The sequence below is a fragment of the Haliotis rufescens genome, unplaced genomic scaffold (genome assembly GCF_023055435.1).
Source record: "Haliotis rufescens isolate VD_foot unplaced genomic scaffold, xgHalRufe1.0.p SCAF_50, whole genome shotgun sequence".
In the NCBI taxonomy this organism is placed as follows: Eukaryota; Metazoa; Mollusca; class Gastropoda; order Lepetellida; family Haliotidae; genus Haliotis; species Haliotis rufescens.
In genome coordinates this window covers 2,275,341-2,294,240 of record NW_025964224.1, presented here as the reverse complement: position 1 = coordinate 2,294,240, position 18,900 = coordinate 2,275,341, and the positions used below count along the sequence as shown (strand labels likewise).

At 41.6% G+C, this 18,900-nt stretch overlaps 1 protein-coding gene across 2 annotated transcripts in view; it reads left to right on the top strand.

Annotated features, from left to right (window-relative positions):
• LOC125374008 (tyrosine-protein kinase Tec-like) overlaps positions 1–18,900 on the top strand; it is a 51,550-nt gene that overhangs the window by 2,090 nt on the left and 30,560 nt on the right. For both annotated transcript variants that reach the window (XM_048384684.1, XM_048384685.1), the window contains exons 2-3: positions 17,982–18,230; positions 18,775–18,873. In XM_048384684.1, the coding sequence (XP_048240641.1) occupies positions 18,078–18,230; positions 18,775–18,873 (252 nt within the window). In that variant the 5' untranslated portion in view covers positions 17,982–18,077. The remainder of the gene's footprint in view (positions 1–17,981; positions 18,231–18,774; positions 18,874–18,900) is intronic.

Here is an 18,900-nt window from a genome sequence, read left to right as displayed (position 1 = left end):
ATTCATACTTGCATACATTATTCCACTGATGTTATTGGTACATGCATACATTATTCCACTGATGTTATTCATACTTGCATACATTATTCCACTGATGTTATTCATACTTGCATACATTATTCCACTGATGTTATTGGTACATGCATATATTATTCCACTGATGTTATTGGTACATGCATACATTATTCCACTGATGTTATTCATACTTGCATACATTATTCCACTGATGTTATTCATACTTGCATACATTATTCCACTGATGTTATTGGTACATGCATATATTATTCCACTGATGTTATTCATACTTGCATACATTATTCCACTGATGTTATTCATACTTGCATACATTATTCCACTGATGTTATTGGTACATGCATATATTATTCCACTGATGTTATTGGTACATGCATACATTATTCCACTGATGTTATTCATACTTGCATACATTATTGCACTGATGTTATTCGTACATGCATACATTATTCCACTGATGTTATTCATACTTGCATACATTATTGCACTGATGTTATTGGTACATGCATACATTATTCCACTGATGTTATTGGTACATGCATATATTATTCCACTGATGTTATTGGTACATGCATACATTATTCCACTGATGTTATTCATACTTGCATACATTATTGCACTGATGTTATTCATACTTGCATACATTATTCCACTGATGTTATTGGTACATGCATATATTATTCCACTGATGTTATTGGTACATGCATACATTATTCCACTGATGTTATTCATACTTGCATACATTATTCCACTGATGTTATTGGTACATGCATACATTATTCCACTGATGTTATTCGTACATGCATACATTATTCCACTGATGTTATTCATACATGCATACATTATTCCACTGATGTTATTGGTACATGCATACATTATTCCACTGATGTTATTGGTACATGCATACATTATTCCACTGATGTTATTGGTACAAGCATACATTATTCCACTGATGTTATTGGTACATGCATACATTACTCAACTGATGACTATTTCCATGTAGATATATTACAGCAGAGCTATCAACTGGAGATTGTTGATATTTTATGTCCTTTGTTGTGTCAGTGTACATGTATGTACACGCAATTTGAACCAGCTCAGAATATGATCTCTGGTTTAGCATACAACACAGTTATTTGTCTGGATGTGTTTTTTCATAGATAAGAGTTCCAAATGGCTTCAGTAAAGAATTCAGGTCAATATTTTTTTATTTCATACATGGCACATTTTATTGATCACTGTACAAATTTATACAATCAATAAAGTATATGTTTACAGTACAATAAATATATTAATAAAGTACAACAACAATCATACATTCGCAGTATGCAAAATTAATAGTTCCACTAAGTATGACACAATTGGGATCTTATGTCCAGCTAGTTGCTCTCTCTCTCTCTCCTGTTGTCGTTGGTCATCCAGGGTCTTATATGTCTTCGTCTTTGGTGTCTGTCCCCCTCAAAATACTAACTGGCTTAGAAGGATTTCACTGTGACTTTGTTTCTGTTTCAAGGACCACCGCCTTGGTCCAGTTGTAGAGTGTCCCTCCGAGACCGCCTCCATGGTCCAGTGGTAGAGGGTCCACCCGGAGACCGCCTCCGTTGTAGAGTGTCCGCACGGAGACCGCCTCCGTGGTCCAGTGGTAGAATGTCCATCCGGAGACCGCCTCCATGGTCCAGTGGTAGAGGGTCCACCCGGAGACCGCCTCCGTTGAAGAGTGTCCGCACGGAGACCGCCTCCGTGGTCCAGTGGTAGAGAGTCCCCCCTGAGACTGCCTCCGTTGTCCAGTGGTAGAGCGTCTGCCCGGAGACCGCCTCCGTGGTCCAGTGGTAGAGGGTCCACCCGGAGACCGCCTCCGTTGTAGAGTGTCTGCACGGAGACCGCCTCCGTGGTCCAGTGGTAGAGAGTCCCCCCTGAGACTGCCTCCGTTGTCCAGTGGTAGAGCGTCCGCCCGGAGACCGCCTCCGTGGTCCAGTGGTAGAGTGTCTGCCCGGAGACCGCCTCCGTGGTCCAGTGGTAGAGTGTCCGCCCGGAGACCTCCTCTGTGGTCCAGTCATAGAGTGTCTGCCCGGAGACCGCCTCCATGGTCCAGTGGTAGAGCGTCCGCTCGGTGACCGCCTCCGTGGTAGAGTATCCGAACGGGGACCACCTCTGTGGTCCAGTGGTAGAGCATCCGCCTGGAAAACGCCTCCGCGGTCCAGTGGTAGAGTGTCTGCCCGGAGACCACCTTCGTGGTCCAGTGGTAGAGTGTCCGCCTGGAGACCGCCTCCGTGGTCCGGTCGTAGAGTGTCTGCCCGGAGACCGCCTCCGTGGTCAAGTGGTAGAGTGTCTGCCTGGAGACCGCCTCCGTGGTCCATTGGTAGCGCATGCCCTGAGACCGCCTCTGTGGTCCAATGGTAGAGTCTCTGCCCGGAGACCTCCTCTGTGGTCCAGTGGTAGAGCGTCCGCTAGGAGACCGCCTCCGTGTTCCAGTGTGCTTGTTGTTACCTTGCCTGGCGCCTGGCATTATGGGGCTAAAACAAGGACTAGTCGGCTCGGAGTAAGGATACTGTGTCTGAATGGGGTATTCATGTTAAACTGCTGCATGATATCTCAATGGGCTAACAATATACACTCGGCATTAGTCCAGACTTGTACAGGCAGCTACACACATCCATTCACGTTGCTATACAAAGTGCAATAATCTTGAACTCGATATTGATCCCCATTGCACCTCACCATCTCCTGTTTCGAATGTCAAATCAATACAAGAGGCTGGGTGCGAGTGTCCAATTGTGTTCATGTGTCTCTCTGTGAATTCTACTAGTATGGGCATGGTGTTCACTTGATACAAGGTTTGGTAACGTGTTTGTTTGGCACAAACTGAAGGTTCATGTGTGCACTTGCCACTTTGCAATGATATGAATTGGTAAGAAGTGTTTTGCGCGATGCAGATATTGCCTGCAAGGACCCATCTTCCCGAGACAAGGGAGTAAAAGGGGTCCAGTTTCCACCCTTGCGTAACTTGGCTGGAATTTCGCGGCTTGATCGTAGTGCCACCAGTGGCTTTTACAAGTTATGTCCCTTCTGTGTCCCTCCTATTGACCAATCAGATTCCATCTCTCATATCACTTGCATTTGATTCAAACAAAATGGCGGCGCCCAGTCAAGATGATCTGATCGATAATCAAGATCTATATTGTAATAAAACAGGTCTTACACCACGAAATGAATCAAATCATACGAGCACCTTGATTAAAAACGTGAAAAACTTTGCAAAGTATGTCGAGGCCACTCAGATGCCTTGAAATCACAGTAACCTATTCTTGTCACTCATGTGACTTTATGGATCGGGTAGTGTGACATAGTTGACAACAAGTCATCATAACCCAACCACGTGGATTGGTGCTCATAATATCAATCACTGGTTTATCCAGTCCAGACACAATTATTTACAACATGTACCCTCCATGTCATGGTGCTGGTCTAAAGCTGAATGTGGCACTAAACATGTCACACAAACAAACACACTATATCTCACGCCTGGAGGGCAGGGCTAAATTGTCAATAATTGACAATGAAATCCCAACATTTCCTGGCATGGAACCAACACCCTGCCCTAACAACCCAACCTGATTCCATGTGTTGGCTGTTGATGAGTTTCGATAGTGCTCAGTAAGGACCTTTAATCGGTTTCTAATGTTGACTTTGAACAGTGTTGAAACCAGGATATAGCCTGTGTGGCAGGAAACCACGGTGACGATGAACATGTTCAAGGAGAACCGGCTTCATTTTTCTGATGACATCGGTGTTTTAGCATCACTCCAGTGTAGGTGCATATCAGGAAGCAGGGTTAAACTTCACAAGCTGTAAGTGTCAAAATGGAACCGTGGACCATGCTTTTGTCGGTTGGGGATTATTGGTCGGTTGTTGGAGACCAGTTCAAAAGTTCCATGTTGGATAAAAATGTTAATTCCAGATGTTTAGGAGTGCCTGCAAGTTTTCTAGCCAACAATATCAACTTACCTGATATCTCAATGTTTTATTTAGAAACTGATGTAAACTGATCCTATTTTCATTCATATTTTGTTAGAAATAACACTTAGTAAATAAACTTCATTCGATAGACATTTAAAAAAACATGGCAAACACAAGCATGTGTGACCAAAACCCACCAAACTCGGTAATTCCACATTTTCAGAATTAAGGTTTTGAAGGTGTATGTCTCAATACAAGAAAGGTGGGCACGGGTGGCCCAGTCGTCTAAGGCGCTGCGATTGGCTGTGCAGAGTTGCATCCCTTAGGCACGCCAGAAACCTATGATTGTGGGTTTGGATCCCGGTTCGCCTCGATTATGTTTCTAGGTTTGTCAGCACCATACCCGTGCTCATGGGTTTCACCGAAGTGGTAAAGGTCTGAGACCTGCATCACTTCGGGCTTTCCTCCCACATTAGGCTGACACGCCGTGATATGACTGGAATACTGATAAAAGTGACGTTAAACTGAACTCACTAACTCAAAACAAAGAATTAGGTTTTTTTTATCTTACATTGAAGTTTTGAACTGGTCCCAACCTCAGTTGTGGTATTTCTTGTTTTGTGAAAAATCCTGGTCAGTAGATGAATAGATTTATTTTTCTATTCTTCAACATAGCTGAATGAATATGTTGTCATGTGCACCGTGTTAGGTAGGTCTTATCACTCCTGCAGTATAACCTGTTTTCACAGATGTTTTGCTGGTTTGTTCTTGCATTTCATTACATTCTTATCAATTGTCGGGGCGGTCGGGTAGCCTAGTGGTTTAAGTGTTCGCTCGTCATGCCGAAAACCCGGGTTCGATTCCCGACATTGGTACTATGTGTGAAGCCCATTTATGGTGTCCCCCTGTCGTGATATTTATGGAATATTGCTAAAAGCGGCGTAAAACCATACTCACTCACTCTTATCAATTGTCACCACTTTTCCTATCAGAGAATGAGCGATGAGGAGCAGCCTATCTTACAATGTTGCATTCTATGATGAAAAGAGATAAAGTCACATATATTGTCACTCTTAAAAATAATCATGTTTAAGACTTAAATTAATGATTGAGTGAACAGTAATTCATATCGGGGCCCCAGTAATTCATATCGGGGCCCCAGTAATTCATATCAGGGCCCCAGTAATTCATATTGGGGCCCCAGTAATCTGAATTGGGGTCCCAGTGACCACAGTACAAACAGCAAATAAAATATGAAGTAGGTGTCATGACTTATGCTTATTAATATTAGAAGGCGATTTCCTTGTCTGAAAAGCATATTAGTGTTTGTGTGTTGTTTAACACCACTCAGCAATATTCCAGCTGTATGATGGCGGTCTATAAATAATTAAGTCTGGACCAGACAATCCAGTGATCCAGACAATCTACAGAATTAGGATACGATGACATGCATCAACCAAGTCAGTGTGGCTAGAGCTACTTCCTACTGTGTGATGTGTATCCCTCCTCCCTCTGTATGACTGGACCTACTTCCTTCTGTGTGATGTGTATCCCTCCTCCATCTGTATGGCTAGAGCTACTTCCTTCTGTGTGATGTGTATCCCTCCTCCCTCTGTATGGCTAGAGCTACTTCCTTCTGTGTGATGTGTATCCCTCCTCCCTCTGTATGGCTAGAGCTACTTCCTTCTGTGTGATGTGTATCCCTCCTCCATCTGTATGGCTAGAGCTACTTCCTTCTGTGTGATGTGTATCCCTCCTCCCTCTGTATGGCTAGAGCTACTTCCTTCTGTGTGGTGTGTATCCCTCCTCCCTCTGTATGGCTAGAGCTACTTCCTACTGTGTGATGTGTATCCCTCCTCCATCTGTATGGCTAGAGCTACTTCCTTCTGTGTGGTGTGTATCCCTCCTCCCTCTGTATGGCTAGAGCTACTTCCTTCTGTGTGGTGTGTATCCCTCCTCCCTCTGTATGGCTAGAGCTACTTCCTTCTGTGTGATGTGTATCCCTCCTCCCTCTGTATGGCTGGACCTACTTCCTTCTGTGTGATGTGTATCCCTCCTCCCTCTGTATGGCTAGACCTACTTCCTTCTGTGTGATGTGTATCCCTCCTCCCTCTGTATGGCTGGACCTACTTCCTTCTGTGTGATGTGTATCCCTCCTCCATCTGTATGGCTAGAGCTACTTCCTTCTGTGTGATGTGTATCCCTCCTCCCTCTGTATGGCTAGAGCTACTTCCTTCTGTGTGATGTGTATCCCTCCTCCATCTGTATGGCTAGAGCTACTTCCTTCTGTGTGGTGTGTATCCCTCCTCCATCTGTATGGCTAGAGCTACTTCCTTCTGTGTGATGTGTATCCCTCCTCCATCTGTATGGCTAGAGCTACTTCCTTCTGTGTGATGTGTATCCCTCCTCCATCTGTATGGCTAGAGCTACTTCCTTCTGTGTGATGTGTATCCCTCCTCCATCTGTATGGCTAGAGCTACTTCCTTCTGTGTGGTGTGTATCCCTCATCCCTCTGTATGGCTAGAGCTACTTCCTTCTGTGTGATGTGTATCCCTCCTCCCTCTGTATGGCTAGAGCTACTTCCTACTGTGTGATGTGTATCCCTCCTCCCTCTGTATGACTGGACCTACTTCCTTCTGTGTGATGTGTATCCCTCCTCCCTCTGTATGACTGGACCTACTTCCTTCTGTGTGGTGTGTATCCCTCCTCCATCTGTATGGCTAGAGCTACTTCCTTCTGTGTGATGTGTATCCCTCCTCCATCTGTATGGCTGGACCTACTTCCTTCTGTGTGGTGTGTATCCCTCCTCCCTCTGTATGGCTGGACCTACTTCCTTCTGTGTGGTGTGTATCCCTCCTCCCTCTGTATGGCTGTATGGCTGGACCTACTTCCTTCTGTGTGGTGTGTATCCCTCCTCCCTCTGTATGGCTAGAGCTACTTGCTACTGTGTGGTGTGTATCCCTCCTCCCTCTGTATGGCTAGAGCTACTTCCTTCTGTGTGGTGTGTATCCCTCCTCCCTCTGTATGGCTAGAGCTACTTGCTACTGTGTGATGTGTATCCCTCCTCCCTCTGTATGGCTAGAGCTACTTCCTTCTGTGTGGTGTGTATCCCTCCTCCCTCTGTATGGCTAGAGCTACTTGCTACTGTGTGATGTGTATCCCTCCTCCATCTGTATGGCTAGAGCTACTTCCTTCTGTGTGATGTATATCCCTCCTCCATCTGTATGGCTGGACCTACTTCCTTCTGTGTGGTGTGTATCCCTCCTCACTCTATATGGCTAGACCTACTTCCTTCTGTGCGGTGTGTATCCCTCCTCCCTCTGTATGGCTGGACCTACTTCCTTCTGTGTGATGTGTATCCCTCCTCCCTCTGTATGGCTAGAGCTACTTCCTTCTGTGTGATGTGTATCCCTCCTCCATCTGTATGGCTAGAGCTACTTCCTTCTGTGTGATGTGTATCCCTCCTCCCTCTGTATGACTGGACCTACTTCCTTCTGTGTGATGTGTATCCCTCCTCCCTCTGTATGGCTGGACCTACTTCCTTCTGTGTGGTGTGTATCCCTCCTCCCTCTGTATGGCTGGACCTACTTCCTTCTGTGTGGTCAGGCTCGCTTACTTGGCATGTCATCGATCCCAATTGCCTGGATCGATGCACATGATATCAATCACTGGATTGTCTTGTCCAGAATTGATTCTGGATAGCTGGAATATTGCTGAGTGCGGCGTTAAACAACAAACCAACCATCCAACTGTTCACGAGTTTCATAAAATAGGTATTACACGGGAGCTCGTTTAGTAAAACAAAACAAGTCCAACATAGTCATCATTTTCCATAGATTTTAGTAATACCAATCTCAGTTTTCAGACTCATGGCTGAAGTCACAGATTGCAGTGACATATACCCTGGATACTCATTTATCAGGTATACATACCCTGAAACATTATGTTCCTCATAATGAAAAAGTTGACATCAATAAATGCTCCCTCTTATGTGTTTCACTTTTAAATCCCATTCAAAAACTTGATACATGAATACGGATGTTTATCCATTTGTTATCAGCATACATTTCAGTAGACTATAAAATAGATAAGTGGTACAAAGGATGAGCACAGGACAATATATTGTCTTTTTTGTCCAATTTCACATTTATCATTCCATTTACATAATTCACAGTCCAGGTAGGATCGTCAACATTGTCTTGCTTGACAACGGTATAAGGATCTATACCGACACATCGCCTATACAGTATTAAAGAAGTTGTTATCCATACATTGTGTCAACTTTGACATTGTGGTAATCATTCACTGGTTTCTGGTTAGCAATCAGTTGACTCTTCTCCCTCACAACGGCATGGGCTAGGTCTCGCTACTTCTTCTTGGGGGATACCAAACAACCTTATTGAGGTGGATGATTGTGGTCTCAGTATTTCTTGTTCAAGGGTTTTACAAGGACTTTGTCCAAGCCTCTTCAGGTTTGAATGCTGGGTGTAAATAGAGAATCTCACCTGAGCGTCTTTTGATATCAAATATATATAAACACAAGTTGATAAACGTGGAAAAACTTTCAGGCTTATGAACAAGTGTTGATATATTTGAAGTCAAAAGACACGAGGGTGAGATTTTATTTATCATCCAACATCATTCTTCCAACTTTTTTCAGTTTGTAGACAGTAATAAGCAGTGTAGTAAAAGTACTGCTAACAGCTTCAGTAGCAGAGCCATTAGTGATGTCATTTGATTGGGATGTCATGGTAACCAATGGTCTGTAAAGCAATGTGTAGCAATTTCATTGCAGGAATATCTACAATGTAGATATCGCTTGATCTCACTCAAGTGATGTCTCCTGTGGGAGCCAGTTTGGGATGATAAGACCTTATCCCACAAGGACATTTTCCCACACCTTATGTTAAATTGTATGTATACAGTGGTATAAGTTACAAAACAATGATGTTTATTATGTTTTTTATTTACAATATTTGTGGTTTTTTTACAAAGTCATAGTTTTCCACAAGCTTCTTTGCAAGTTAGATCATCTAAGCAATCGCATCAAGGAACTGGAGTTCAGGATGAGGAACTACCTTTTTCCTGCAGATTAATGATAGCAAAACATCATCATTTTCATTTCCGACCTGTTAAGATCCGGTATAGAATAGGTCTTCAGCAACCCTTGCTTGCCATAAAGGGCGACTATGTTTGTCGGAAGAGGCTACTAATGGGATCGGGTGGTCAGGCTCGCTGACTTGGTTGATGCATGCCATCGGATGCTAATTGCATGGAGGGATGCTCATGATGTTAATCACTGGACTGTCTGGTCCTGACTTGATTATTTACTGACTGCCATCATATAGCTGGAATATTGCTGAGTGTGGCGTTAAACAACAAACAAACAAACAAACAAACAAACAAACATTCTTATTCCTGCAAGTGGTTCGCTTTCATTCATCACCAGTGTTAGTCAGTGATCAGTGTGGCCTGATCAAAGTAATATATTCCCTGAGTCAGGAACTATCTATTTCCCTTGTCCCCTATTTGAATTCATATCAAATGTCCTGAATTAATTTTTTGAATTGTAAGAAAAACATCCTTCTTCACTTTCCCTTACATATTAATCCTGCCATTGAAGAATAAACTAAGCACTTACCATATTCGACGTAATAAGCGCCCGGGCACTCTCAAAATTAGAAAAAGGGGGCTCTTATAAGTTAAAAGTTAAAAGATTAATTTTGTGGTTTATGCTGACAGCCTGAAATGTTTATATACGGCAGATATATTTTTCCAGAAGTTAATTGCCCATAATTAAGGGTGCATATAACACACGAGTGCGTATTATACACGAATAAATAAGTCTTGTGTACATTGATCACTCGGAAGGGGTGCTAAGTTGAATTGTTCACTAGCCAATTTATTAGCAAATATCGCCGTGGGCGCTTATTACGTCGAATACAATAATCCCACTCTCCTGACACTAGTTATGTAATGATACAGTGATACAGTATTGTATTGGATATAATGCCCTAGATATAATATATTAATTTGCAAACCCTATACATACGATACTTTACAATACAAGTCATACTGACCCGTGAAGATCTGGGGTAGAATAGGTCTTCAACAACCTATCCTTGCTGTAACAGGTAACTATGCTTGTCGTAAGAGAAGACTATGCCTAAGTAAGAGGCGACTAACGGGATCGGGAGGCCAGGCTCGCTGACATGGTTGATGCATGTCATCATGTCCCAATTGTGTGGATTGATGCTCATGATGTCAATCACTGGATTGTCTGGTCCAGACTCCATTATTTACAGACCGCCGTCATATAGCTGGAATATTGCTGAGTGTGATGTCAAACAACAAACAAACAAAACAAAGTTATTTTGCTTTTAAACACATGTGAATCATCACAGAAATTCTTTAACAAACAGCTTACTGAGATTCTATAGTATTTCCCTGTTTGCTATGTGTTGGATAAAACACGTCCGAGGGTTTTTATGATATTTTAAACCCACATCTGCAGTATAAAACCGAGGGGAATCAGCCCCGAGGTTTTTTCTCAAATATAAGGGTTTTAAATCTTAGAACCCGAGGGGAAGTGTTTTATCTAACTTATAAACCAAAAAAACCACCTTAAAACAACATTTATCAACATTTTTATATTTCAAAGATACTTTCCATGAACCATTACAATGTAAACAGAAGTGGTATTAATAAATATAACAGTATTATTATTATAACAGATTATATAGCAAATATGCCAGGGCTGTTATATAAAATACCAGAGACATCACAACATCCGACTGGAGAACAGCATGACATCACTGTAGGTATATAAAGATAGCATAACATTCACAGTGCCTTCTAGCCTGTATGTTTCTGCCGTACTGTACCATGTGTACATACAATATCTCATCTTCCATCTCTGAAATTTGAAAACAAATGAATCAGGGTTGTGATTCACCTGCAAAAAGAAAGAATAGTAACTTTGTAAAATAAAAGTAATGTATTGGGATACGAATCATATCGCATCTATGGTATCGGGATGCGTATTATCTCACATCCCCACCATATTGTTACATGTCCTGACACAGTACCACCACACTAAAGTGTTAACACAACAATACCTCTGTCATGTTGTTGTTGTTGTTTGTTGTTTAACACCACACTCAGCAATATTCCAGCTATATGATGGCGGTCTGTAAAAAATCAAGTCGTGACCAGATAATCCAGTGATTGATATCATGAGCATCGATCCATGGAATGAGTTTATGTTGTAAAGTAATGGTCCACACACGCATATTCAACCTAACTTACTCAAATAATTTGGTGGGTATGAGTTTGGTAAGCTTCTTGAACATGTTGAAAGAAATTGGTCTGTATCTTAATTTTGTGTGACTAATTATCTGCATGTTTTTCGGTTTGGTGTGATGTTTTTTCAACTGACATTAATGAAGGCTGTCCAGGGCCAAATTGCACAAAGCTATCTTAGCACTAAGATGGTCTTAACTTCCATACTTTAACATTGGCTTACGATAGTCTTGGCACTAAGATTTTTCTGTGCAAGCGGACCTAGGAGTACTGTAAAATGATTGTCCCCCTGTGTCACACGTAATTCCTGTCGTAATACTGTTTCCTTCCTGCTGCCTCTAGTTCCTGTTATAGCCCATTCATACTGAATGATTAATTTCTGCAACCACTCATTGCCATATCTATTTTCAATGTTTTCACTCAGTACAGGGTATGTGAATATATACTCACCGCCAAAAGAAACGCGAATACTTTATGTGTTGGTGAATAAAAGTTTATATGAAGACGCACTCATATTCAAGAGATATTAGATTGGTTCGATGCACAAATGAACATACTGGGATGTTGTTTGAACCGATGCTCATGAACGCATCACATGTGACGTCATAGATCCATGACTCGATATGCACCATTTGTCTCGTGCAGGATTAACCTGTAAAGTTTGTGCATCATATCGTGATAAGAACAAGGACTCTCTGTGGTGACACTTGACTGATTGTTAGTTTGTCACTAAGTGGTACACATTGGAAACATCTCGTCTTAACATACATACTTCTCTATATGTTTCTATGGTTCGCGTTTCTTTTGGTGGTGAGTATAGTTCTCCAATTACCTGTTTCATAGTTAAGGTGAATTTGTACCTATACCCTTCTAACAATGGGTACTGGGCAAGTAGGAAGTCCACACACACACTGCCATAAAGCACCTACCGATGTCGCAGCTATGAATGCCCGTCAGATAAGACTGATCCCATTGTTGAAACTGCGCAGCACTTTATCCCCAGCAAGGGGAATCCCCTGTGGTGGACTTTGTCGTTTGGGGGATGTGATCCCCTATCATTTTCAATCATCTGTTTTACGCTATTTCTATTTTTCAAATCTAATTCTGGTCAAGCATGTGTGATTAATATACCTTAGAAGTATTAAGATCTGCAAAGTTGCTGTGTTGAATTGACTTGCTCCTTCACTAAAGTAATATGAAAGAATGGGGTGGTCCTTAACATTTTTTGAGTAACATATATACAGTCAAACAGCATTTTGTCGCACTTTGATGTGTCCGACTTCCAGTTGTCTTGAAGTAAAAGCATTATCCCTGTGTATTCCTTCTTTATAATCATTTTGGGATACGGTATGTCGAGCCTCGGATAGCTCGAAGTATTCACATAGATTCCTTCAACTTCGATACAATGGTGTTTGACTGTAATATTTTGGGGGACATATTTTGTGTTTTGATCTAGTTACGACCTTGGACCTTTCAATGTTACAGCATTTTCAACATCTCTAACACTTAAACGCCTGGGGAACTGAAACTTTTTGTGAAAGATCCCAGCTTTAGCATCTCTAAAACTACTAACAGTATTCTGATCTGATTTTAATCATGGCTACAGTAGTGGCCATATTTAGAACCCATTAATGGATATTAATCAACCTTTTTTTGAAAATGTATTGAAAGTTGGCATATCAGTATGTGGAGCCAGTCGTGGGGCCAGACATGTATGTTCCATTTGGTGAAATTTTAAGACGTTTGACCTAAGTTCAACCTCTGCAGCATAGAAGCTGGTGTCACCACTGTGTAAATGCTGTCTCAGGCCCCACCCCCCATCGCCTGCTACCATGTTTTATCACCTCTGCTGTAACCATTGGGGAGTTATGGCAAAAAACTAATTTTCCGTGTATGTTTGCACAGAAACCAAACTGGACTTTGTGAAAGATATTGATTGAACAAAATTGGATGAAACTGTCGGTAGGATGGTCCCCGCCAGTTTCAGTTTCACCATCCTGCACCCTCTGATAGGAGAGAAAATAGCAAAACAAGTTCACCCATCTTCTTGTGGCAAGGGAGTTAACTGACTGTAAAAGTCCAGTTTCCTCCCTTGCCAAACTAGTCTGGAATGTCTGGGCTCGATTGTAGCACCACCAGTTGCAAGATAAAATGGTGACGTTTATAAATGTCATTAATGCTATAGTCTGGCATGACCTGACCCCTGGTTGTTGTCATGTGACTGTCTATGTTATTTCGTGCTCTGGGATGTTTCCACTGCCTCCGTGGTCCAGTGGTAGAGCATCTGACTGGACAGAGGAAGGTCCGGGGTTTTGATTCCCAGTCATGCGATACCTAAAGACGTGAAAAGATGGTACCCGGTACCTACCCTGCTGGACGGTTAGCGTGATAGGCTAAAACAAGGACTGGTCAGCTCGGAGTCTGTATACTGTGTCTGAGTAGGGTATTCGAGAGCTCCACATAACTTTTTAAGCAATTGAGTTTTTACTCAAAGGTTTCTATTTTAATTGTGTTATTACATTTTTCATTGGGTAACCAATATTTTTTTCACTCATCTATTCATCACTCTATTGGGTTTTTCCCAAAATGAGTTAACATTTTTGAGATTTCAAGAAAAATAAAATAATGTTTTAGGTATATACCTTATTCGACATAATAAGCGCCCCGTTCTAATAAGCACCCACGGCGATATTTGCTGATATATTGGCTAGTGAACAAGCCCAATTTGCATCCCTTCCGATTGATCAATGTACACAAGATTTATTCGGTATAATACGAACACCTGTGTTATATGCACCCTTATTTATGGGCAATTAAAATCTGGAAAATATATCTGTCGTACATAAACATTTCAGGCTGTCAGCATAAACAACGAAATTTAACTTTCAACTATGTTTTTTTCACCCAAATAATATTCTAATAAGAGCCACCTATTTCTAATTTTGAGAGGGCCCTTGGCGCTTATTACGTCGAATACGGTAATTGTGTTTAGGAAATGACCTCCATTGTACGCATGCTGAAAAAACTTCAGTGGGTATTTAGGCAAGCTGTTTTTATACAATTGAGTGTTTGATTTAATGCATGCATTTCTGAACGCAAGTTAATTGAAAGTAATTGTGTTTTGGCTAAGCTGGAGACTTACTTATGTTCTAGATACCTGTCACTAAAACACAACTAGGACATGCAGAATAATGTCAGAAAAAGTCAGAGAGATTTATTTGTGCTATGATCATGGATTCAGAAAACTTGATTCAATCTCTGCTCTAAAACATCATTGGATTGATGAAGCTGGGCATTGTTTCAAGGTCACAGGTAATGCGAGGGAGCAATGGTAATGTGTCGATGTGATTTCTGTTTCCTGGTTCACATACCATAACATCACACATGACAGTATTGATAACAGCATATAAAAAATGCCTACCACAACAGGAAATACAATTAATAATAGTCTTGAAACTATTACAAAACTTTCGTAAAATTTTGTTGATGTTTGAACTGCTAAACTCATGTTAAACTGCGGCATGGTATCTCAGTGAGCTAGCACTATAAATCGGCATCAGTACGGACTAGTACAAGCAGCCACACACACACACACGTGCATGCACGTCGCTATATAAGTGCAATAATCTTAGACGCGACGTTAAACCCAATGTCACCTCACCTGTAAGAGGTAACTAACAGGATCGGGTGGTCAGATTCACTGACTTGGTTGATGTATGTCATCTATGCCAATTGTGTGGATTGATGCTGATGATGTTAGTCACTGGATTGTCTTGTCCAGACTGGACTGCCGTCATATAGCTGGAATATTGCTGAGTGGGGCGTTAAACAACAAACAAACAAACAATTTTTTAGTAATTAGGCTTTTGAAGATACTGATTTGTTTATGAACATTGTCAGACGCTATAATGACGATGCATCTGTTCCAAGATTACATGTAGGCAGAAAATATACATCTAAAAATCTTGTAACCTGTTACCTTTTTATCCCCCGCCGGGCCAGAATGGCCGAAGGGGGATTATGTCGTGGCGCAGTCCGTCCGTCCCACAGAGGGTACTAAGCTTGGGAAATCAACTCCTACAGTTTCCAGAGAATATCCCTGAAACTCTACACACAAGATGTTGACATGCTGATGATATGCATATCGCAGTCCGGTTTTATTTCGACTAATTTTGACAGAGTTACTGCCCCTGTTTTACGGAGCTTCATTTGCCTAATTGTGAGAGAGGTACTATGCTTGTGAAATCAACTTCCCTCCAGCTTTTAGAGAATATCCCTGACACTCTACACACAAGATTTCGACATGTTGATGATATGCATATCGCAGTCCCGTTTCATTTTGACGAATTTTGACAGAGTTACTGCCCCTGTTTTACGGAGCTTCATGAAATCTACTCCTCCTCGAGTTTCCAGAGAATATCCCTGACACTCTACACACAAGATGTCGACATGTTGATGATACGCATATCTCAGTCCCGTTTCATTGTGACTAATTTTGACAGAGTTACTGCCCCTGTTTTATGGAGCTTCATTTGCCTAATTGTGAGAGAGGGTACTAAGGTTGTGAAATTAACTCCTCCTACAGTTAAAATGTGCACATGTTTAATATATCCATATCACAGTCACGTTTCATTTCTTTTCATGTTGAGAGAGTTACTGCCCTTGGTTTATGAAGCTCGATTTGCACAACTGTGAGAGAGGGTACTGGTTTTGTGATGTCAACTCCTACATTTTTCAGGGAATATCCCTGACGCTATAAACACATGCCGCTCTACATGTGTTATTGATACACATATCGCAGTCGTTATAAATTTGATGTGGCGAAATGAAAATATAAACTCGTTAAAAAAATTCATACGGGGATGTTGTGCTCTCAGAGCACTCTTGTTTCAAATTGAAACCATGCGCTGAAGGGCTCCCACTCTGTAACCTTCTACTGCCTACAAGTCATGACTTAGCATACCAATCTTAAATTTCTTGAAAAATCTCTGAATGTGTAGTGTTGATAAGGATTTTCTTTATGTTTGATTCAATGCATAAGAGTATACAATAACGAGACTGTAAAACAACGTTCACCGTGTTCATTCACTTGATATCTTTGTCATATCTGTGTTATCAGTTTTTGTTTAAGCAGAAAACATTGTTGTTTATTTATGTGTTCTTTAGAATTGTAACTGACTTTACCACGTTTACAAAACTTCCTCATTTATGATAAACAAAGTAGGACACTGTACACCTTGGAGTCCTGATCCATTTCCTCAAACCTGTAACATGTGTAACTCTCCCTTCCAAATTTAAAAACAGTAACATAGTTTGCTTGTCCTCAAACAATCCTACACATTCTCACACTTGAGGTCCATTTTCCAAGAAATCAATAACAGGAAATTCCATATATGGTATAGTCAAATGAGGTAGGTCAGGTCAACTGGCAAAGCTGTAGAGCCTCCACAAGATGTCATGATATTTTGAACATTAGTAAGCATTTATCTATTGATCAAGCATGATCTGTTGACCTGTACTGGACACTTCAATGAATAAATGAGCTATGTTTCGCTTATAAATGTTAAATTATTGGAAAAGGTTGCCAAAAACAAAGACACCATGAGACAGATGGTGACTGACATCGTACGGCTTGATCAACTTGTGTAAACAAACCAAGGCCTCACATTGTTCTAGAGGGTGCTTTGTTATGTCATTGTCTGCTGTATATCAAGACAAAATATGCCACTTTAATAATGCAAGCACGGGTCATATATACATGTAATTAGAGTTGCAGTAATTAGAGTCAGGAACCCTTGCACTGGCTATTATATGCCTTCAGAGAGAGAGATTAGTTGACTGCTTGGTTTGTTGTTTAACGCCGCACTCAGCAATATTCCAGCTATATGACGGGTCTGTAAATAATCGAGTCTGAACAAGACAACCCATTCCAGCTATATTACGGGTCTGTAAATAATCGAGTCTGGACCAGACAGTCCAGTGATGAGAGAGAGAGAGAGAGAGAGAGAGAGAGAGAGAGAGAGAGAGAGAGAGAGAGAGAGAGAGAGAGAGAGAGAGAGAGAGAGAGAGAGAGAGAGAGAGAGAGAGATTAGTTGACTGGTTGGATTGTTGTTTAACGCCGCACTCAGCAATATTCCAGCTATATGAAGGGGGTCTGTAAATGATCGAGTCTGGACCAGACAATGCAGTGATTAGATAGATAGAGAGAGGGAGAGAGAGAGAGTGCAGCATGCAGACAACTGAAGTCCTGCCATGTTAGACTGAACACTCTTCCATCACCTGTCCTATCCCGGTAGTTGAGCAGGTCTTAGAATTCAAATGTAAAACCTCACAGAAGGATACTATGAGATAGCAAGATACCCATGATAATATACGCAAACGTAGCAGCAGGTTTATAAATCTGGATCCCTGTGATGAACCCAGATCTCACCACCCCTTACCAAACATGCTACAAACTGGCTTCGACCTGAGTTCAATCATAGTTTTCTGGCGTGCCTAAGGGACGCATGTCTACACAGCGAATCGCGGCACCTTAGACGACTGGGCCACCTGTGCCCCCCTAGATTTATGGACATAAGTTTGTTTCCCTTAACACTCACAGTTCAATTCATTTGTGTCTGTTCTAAAGTTCTGTGCAGAAAACCCTGGATGCCTTATCACACTAATGGGTGCATTTCTTCTGTTTGCAGCAGTGTGACTCACAAAACGTTGCAGATGTAGTTCTTCATATCAACTCCAGCTTGGTGACATTTCTTTGACATCTGAAGTACAACGATTTCCTCAAAATGGCATCCCGGGAATCATCATGTAACATACTCAAGATTGACTATCTTATGAAGAGGTCCCAGAACAAAAACACATTCACGTCCGAGAACTACAAGGGCAGACATTTTGTTCTTGATGAATATTACCTGCGATACTTCGACGGCAAGCTCGAGGTAAGCAGATATTTTTACAGGGCACTCAGCAGAAACCCAAAATACCAGAAATATCAAAGGTGTTGGTGTAGGAGTGAGTGAGTATGGTTTTACGCCGCTTTTTGTTTTTTCCCCCCAACACAAAGACATTACTGTGAGCACGTAACACCGGTAGCTGTGATAGTGGTGTTGGGGTAGCCTAGTGGTTAAAGCGTTCGCTCGTCATGCCGAAGACCTGGGTTCAATTTTCCGCATGTGTGAAGTCCATTTCACCTTACATATAATCATGTATTTAAGGATTGACTGGATTTTTTCAGTTCACTGAGGTTCGAAAAGCCGACGTGCAAACTGTATGATTCTGTGTAGCCATGTATTTCTGACTGAAATGTTTGCACTGCATACATCATTAAAGGAAGATACCGGTCCATTTATTCAGCATCCATGTTGCTGTACAAGGAAGAGACTGAGCACTATAGGTGCTGCACACAGATTTTGTTTTTGGTTGTTTTTTATATAAATGAATGTTTCCCTGTTAGGTGAGTAAGCACATTCTTCAATATTTCAGAAAAGAGGAAAGGAAAAGGGATGTATTGCTCTTCCCAATGTACGGGCGGTCGAGAACGTGGAGAACCGGATGCTGGACAACAGGGACAATGTCTTCCAGGTGAGGGGGGTGAGAGAGGGGGTTCAG